At 38.9% G+C, this 6,732-nt stretch overlaps 1 protein-coding gene across 1 annotated transcript in view; it reads left to right on the forward strand.

Annotated features, from left to right (window-relative positions):
- Window positions 1–5,271, forward strand: part of LOC132169196 (ABC transporter B family member 21-like) — a 5,550-nt gene extending 279 nt beyond the window's left edge. Inside the window, exons 2-10 of the mRNA XM_059580266.1 lie at window positions 3–57; window positions 185–423; window positions 636–1,161; window positions 1,242–1,515; window positions 1,736–2,628; window positions 3,658–3,924; window positions 4,042–4,305; window positions 4,412–4,705; window positions 4,797–5,271. Coding sequence (XP_059436249.1) covers window positions 3–57; window positions 185–423; window positions 636–1,161; window positions 1,242–1,515; window positions 1,736–2,628; window positions 3,658–3,924; window positions 4,042–4,305; window positions 4,412–4,705; window positions 4,797–5,153 — 3,169 coding nt within the window. The 3' untranslated portion in view covers window positions 5,154–5,271. The remainder of the gene's footprint in view (window positions 1–2; window positions 58–184; window positions 424–635; window positions 1,162–1,241; window positions 1,516–1,735; window positions 2,629–3,657; window positions 3,925–4,041; window positions 4,306–4,411; window positions 4,706–4,796) is intronic.
- Window positions 5,272–6,732: the final 1,461 nt, after the last annotated feature.

Raw genomic sequence — 6,732 nt, forward strand, 5'->3', positions numbered from 1 at the left:
AGTGCATATGCAAAGGCAGCAAATGTAGTTGAACAAACAATTGGTGCAATCAAAACTGTAAGTCGATTCGCCAAAACGGAATACTTTTGAAAAAAGACTTATTGGTTTCTCTTAAAACAGTTAATCCGATTTCGCTCTTTACTCTCTAGCAAAAGTTTGACATTTGTCATTGCTTCCAATGTAGGTTGCATCATTTACAGGGGAGAAGCAAGCTATAACAAGTTACAGCAAATTTCTTGTACATGCTTACAAATCTGGTGTTCATGAAGGCTTAGCTGCCGGAGTAGGTATTGGCACGGTTTTGTTTGTTGTGTTTTCCACCTATTCGTTGGCTGTGTATTTTGGTGCCAAGCTGATACTACAGAAAGGATACAATGGGGGTCAAGTGATAAATGTGATTGTCGCAGTCTTAACTGCTTCCATGTAAGCTGCATTTTGTATTTCCTTTAGCTTGTAGAAGTATGTAAATATGCTAGTAACATTATGGTTCCTATTTCCCCAATATGTGAAAACTTCTTTCTGCTTTTGTTGCTGATACTCAAAAATATATGAACCTACGGATGTATGTGCGTCTTTTTTCGCTTATTTAATTATTTATTTACTTCTTACCTTTTGCTATCTTATGGATGCTTCAGGTCCTTAGGCCAGGCATCTCCCTGCTTGAGTGCATTTGGTGCTGGCCGAGCTGCGGCCTATAAGATGTTTGAGACTATTGAGAGGAAGCCAGACATAGATGCTTTTGATAAAACTGGGAAAGTATTAGACGACATTCATGGAGATATAGAATTGAAGGATGTTTATTTCAGCTATCCAACCAGATTGGATGAGCAAATATTCAATGGATTTTCTCTTTATATCCCTAGTGGCATGACTGCAGCTTTAGTTGGAGAAAGCGGAAGTGGGAAGTCAACAGTGATCAGCCTAATAGAGAGATTCTATGACCCACAAGTTGGTGAAGTTCTAATAGATAACATTAACCTCAAAGAGTTTCAGCTTAAATGGATTAGGGGGAAAATTGGTCTCGTCAGCCAGGAACCTGTGCTGTTTGGTGCCAGCATTAAGGACAATATTGCATATGGAAAAGATGGTGCAACTATTGAAGAGATAAGAGCTGCAACTGAACTTGCAAATGCTGCTAAATTCATTGATAAATTGCCACAGGTTCTAATTTTCACCTTGTGTTCATCTTCAAGGTCCAAAAATTATTATTCTTATTTTGGGATTTTTTATTTTACTTGTAGGGGCTAGATACCATGGTTGGTGAGCATGGAACACAAATGTCTGGTGGACAGAAGCAGAGAATTGCTATTGCAAGAGCAATTCTGAAAGATCCACGAATTTTACTACTGGATGAAGCTACAAGTGCACTTGATGCAGAATCAGAGAAAATAGTGCAAGAAGCATTGGACAGGATTATGGTTAACCGAACGACTGTCATTGTTGCGCATCGTTTGAGCACGGTGAGGAATGCTGATATGATCGCAGTCATTCACAGAGGAAAAATGGTTGAAAAAGGTAATTGATGATAGGTATTATTCATACTATATTATTCATTTAACATGGTGAACCATTATCATTTATGCATCCAACCTAGTGGGTAGATTCTTGTTGAGCACATCATTGTAAATGAATTTTAGTATCTAGGTCTCTCATTGTGGCTTGACAGAGAACGTGAGATACTCATTTCTTAGTGTATTTGGCTATTCCTTTCTTATTGTATTTGGCTATTGATCAGGCTCACACTCAGAACTACTCAAGGATCCTGATGGAGCATTCTCTCAACTTATACGCTTGCAAGAAGTAAACAAGGAGTCACAACATGCTGTAGATGATCAAGTTAATTCAGAAATTACTTTGGAATCTCTTAGACAGTCAAGTCTTCAGCGGTCAAGTCGAAGATTGTCAATGCCACAATCCATTAGTCGGGGATCATCAGTAAATAGCAGTCATCACTCATTCTCAGTCACATTTGGTGTACCCACAGGACTTGATGTAACTGATACTGCAGCGACAGAACTAGATACCCCTTCAGTAGCACCAGAAAAATCTCCAGAGGTTCCAATTCGCCGCCTTGCCTACCTCAATAAGCCTGAGATTCCAGTGATTCTAATTGGAACAGTAGCTGCAATCATAAGTGGAGTGGTCTTTCCAATTTTTGGTTTGCTAATTTCCAGTGTAATCAAAACATTCTTCGAACAACCTCATGAACTAAGAAAGGATTCGAAGTTTTGGGCAGTAATGTTTTTAGTCCTTGGTTTGGTAGCATTTCTGTCATCTCCAATAAGATCGTACTTTTTTGCTGTGGCTGGGTGCAAGTTAATTGAACGTATCAGAGCAATGTGTTTTGAAAAGGTGGTTCGCATGGAGGTTGGTTGGTTCGATGAGCCTGAGAACTCAAGCGGTGCCATTGGTGCAAGGCTCTCAGCAGATGCAGCAACAGTGCGCGCTCTAGTTGGTGACGCACTAGGTCAAATTGTTCAAAGCATTGCGTCTGTGGTTGCAGGTTTAGCCATCGCATTTTATGCTAGTTGGCAGATGGCATTTATTGTCCTTGCAATGGTTCCTTTGCTTGGAGTCAATGGTTATGTTCAACGAAGGTCCATAAAAGGATTCAGTGCAGATGCAAAGGTATGCTCTACCACTGATGACAGTTTTCATGCCAAATGGTATCATTTCTTAGGGAAAAAATGTGTATGAAAACAATTTCATCAAGATGCATTAAAATGAAAACTTTCTTAGGTTTGAGTATGTTTAATGAGTTATTCATCAATAGTGAACTTGGTTTTTTTTTGGATTAATGAATGAATTTTGATTAACACAAAAACCACGGATTACACCACACTCCATCAAGCTGAAACAGCAAAAGATTTAGGAACCAACGAACAACAGACAAACAAAACAAACTAACTAACCACATCTTCTCCATCAGCAAATGCTTTACAAAGACAACAGCAACAAACTATCTAAACCAGAACAACTAAACCCAACCTATCTTCCCCATCAATACTAAACATTATGTACTATACCCCATTTACTACAAATCTCTACATTCATATCATTCTTTTTAAAATTCCCCTTACCTCTGATTCTACTTCTCACTTTCCGGACAATACCCTACAACAGTCATTCCTCTGTTTTTGGTTGATTGCCATGCCGGATTTCATTTCTTCGTCCCCATAAGTGATACACTGCAGCACTCCATGCCAACTTGCGCAATGGCCTTCAAGCTTTTGTTTCTCCAATCCCTTAACCCCCTGCCCATAACATCTGCCCAGCCTACAGGAGGATCAAAAACTAAGCACTTCTCTATAAGTTCTCTCCAAATCCTCTTTCAAAATCCACACTAAGAAAATAAGTGATCTCTGCATTAAATCCACTAAAACAAATAAGTGATCTCTGCACTCAGCAATCCATTTCCCATGGATAAAATATTTCTGACTGTCAACCATAGGATGAAAGTTTGTTTAGGAATAGCAAAAGAAAACCATATTAACTTCCACCAATCAACTCTGGGCCTCATAGAACGAATTACTTCCCATATATCACAACAGGTATAAAATTCTTTCTAGGAAGCCACCCAAATGGCCTTACCCTCTGCACCAATCTTTACCACAGGTAACTTATTTTGGATGTTAACAAGGGTGAACTTGGTTGCAGGCAATGTATGAGGACGCAAGTCAAATAGCAAATGATGCAGTTGGGAGTATAAGAACCGTTGCTTCTTTCTGTGCTGAAGATAAAGTGATGCAACTTTATGAAGAAAAATGTGAAGGCCCTGTGAAGGCAGGCATAAAGGAGGGCTTGATCAGTGGAATAGGATTTGGAGTGGCTAACTTCTTTTTGTTTAGCGTCTACGCGACCACTTTCTATGCAGGAGCTCAGCTGGTTAAGGACGGAAAAACTACATTCTCAGATGTTTTCCGAGTAAATAAGAAATCTTTTCTTTTTCCAAAAGATTCAGAACTTTCAGGAAAAATATAAATGAGATTCATTCCTCCAAATTATCTTTTGATCTTCTTGACACGTATGTGTGGTTTGCAGGTTTTCCTTGCTTTGACCATGGCAGCTACTGCGGTTACTCAATCAAGCTCTTTTTCCAATGATTCTCAGAAAGCCAAGAATGCTACTGCTTCTATCTATGCAATACTGGACAGGAAGTCAAAGATAGACCCAAGTGATGAGTCCGGGATGTCATTGGATGATGTCAAGGGAGATATTGAGCTTCATCATGTAGGCTTCAAGTACCCATCTAGGCCAGATGTTCAGATATTCAGAGACCTCAACTTGGCTATTCGTGCAGGCAAGGTAAAGTAATATTCTCTGACATCATGTTTAGAATTTCATTATTTGCTGCAACAGGAAAAGACAACTCTCAAATTTAAACTATATTCTTGTAAATGTCTTCTTTCAGACAGTTGCCCTAGTTGGAGAAAGCGGGAGCGGAAAATCTACAGTGATAGCATTATTGGAAAGATTCTATGATCCCGATTCTGGTCATATTACACTGGATGGAATCGAAATTCAAAAGTTTCAATTGATGTGGTTGAGGCAGCAGATGGGCCTTGTAAGCCAAGAACCAGTTTTGTTTAATGACACAATCCGTGCAAACATTGAGTATGGAAAGGGTAGAAATGTAGATGAGGCAGAGATTATAGCTGCAGCGGAATTGGCCAATGCCCACAGGTTCATTAGTGGACTGCAACGAGTAAGAACAATGCAAATTGCATAAAATTGTTGATTGAAGTACATTTGCAAGTACTCTTACACAAAATATATGTTCCTAATGCAACATGCAGGGTTATGATACTGTAGTAGGAGAACGAGGGCTACAATTGTCCGGCGGGCAAAAGCAGCGCGTAGCCATTGCACGTGCTATCATCAAAAGTCCAAAGATATTACTACTAGATGAGGCTACCAGTGCACTAGATGCTGAGTCAGAGAAAGTGGTCCAAGATGCATTAGACAGAGTCATGGTGAACAGGACTACAATTGTGGTGGCCCATCGATTATCCACGATCAAGAATGCAGATGTAATCGCTGTGGTTAAGAATGGGGTTATTGTGGAGAAAGGAAGGCATGAGACTTTGATTAATATCCAGGATGGATTTTATGCCTCCCTAGTGGCACTTCACTCAAGTGCTTCAACTTCTTGAGCTTGTTGAACCTCTTCCCCTTTTAAAAATTTGTTGAAGAGTGGAAGGGAGACATAAACATGTATGTTGTTTCCATGGTTAATTAGATAACTGAAGGTTTTTCTGAAGTTCATGGATCTAACTTCGCTTTTTTCGCTTGTGGCTTGACCATAGTAATCATACCAAATGGTCGAGCAGGTGGATTTTTCCTCCAAAGTGATTTTTGTTCCTGAAAGAGTAACAGGTTGCATTCAGAGACCAACACATACTAACAACTGCAAAGGAGTCCGTCTCTAGCAAAAATGGTTAAATCTGTCCTCATAAAGATGTGTATGCGGGTCACTGGTAAACAAATCCTCAACCAAATTGACTTGATTGGATGACCAATAATCATTAGAATCTGATCTTTTTTGTTTATTTGAACATAGGCACCACCTATTAGCAGTCATATTATAAGTACAAAATAGACGAATGTATATGATTTCTGCTTTGGGGGTTGAGCATCATCTAGGAGGAATCTGCATAAGGCAGGACCATCAAACTTGCGACTGTTCAATGTATACCACATAATTGATGGCAATACAAAAAGGTCCCCCCATGTGGTGTTGAAACCACCACATGGGTGCATTGTGTAGACCATTGGATACTGCCCAAATTAGATAATGCATTCAACAATCCCACTGAGAATGTATATGGTGTTGGAGCCACCACATGCAGGCTTCGAGTACACCAGTTAATGTGAGGTACATCATACAAAATCAAATGACTATGTAATTCAAAAATTAAATATTAAGATTTATTGGTTTCAACTTTCAAGTGTATTCGCTTCAACATTGAACGCCAAATACCATAATATGGCATTTGCTAGGATTTCTTTCTTTGATGGACCCATCTATTTGTATTTTGTGCCCACCTATATACAGGCCAGTTATCATCACTTCACATCTTTTAGGCATCCATTAAGACCAACGCAAAACAACTCATGAAATGTTGAAGAATCAATAGACAGTAGATAATACTCATTTAAGACAATTATAAATGGGTTAACAAAAAATGGATACCAACTTCTGCACTGATATAGCACCATCCCGAGCTGAAGATAGAAGGCAAAACTACTCATTTGCAACACCCATTTGAACCAGGTTGCAAATGAATGGTTCTACTTGGGCTGAATTTGGAAGCAGATTCACTCGTTTGCAAATCCTGTCCGAACGAATTTCACATACGAGATTCCCTAGAGTCACATATGTCATATTAACAAGGAAAAGAAAGTATGTGGGATTAAAACATGTCAATACAATATATCTCTCCAAAACGAATATCTTTGACTTCTACTCTCCACATTTAGTTTATCCTTACCTTAAGAAGTATTTTTCTAATTTTAAGTGATTCTAGTTTCCTTTTTGAATTGTTGTCAATGATTTATCTATTCAAAAAACTCTATAATAGTTGGAATTTTTCAATCAAGCCTGCGTTTTTTTGTGTTCTTTTTGTTCAAGAGAAGTAGACACTCTTGTTCGTATTCTTTCTGTGCTATTCGCTGCATTAAGTGGTATCAGAGACCGGCTTTATCCGGATTCGATGGCCAACTAGCGCAATG

Source organism: Corylus avellana, chromosome ca2, assembly GCF_901000735.1.
Source record: "Corylus avellana chromosome ca2, CavTom2PMs-1.0".
Classification (NCBI taxonomy): domain Eukaryota; kingdom Viridiplantae; phylum Streptophyta; class Magnoliopsida; order Fagales; family Betulaceae; genus Corylus; species Corylus avellana.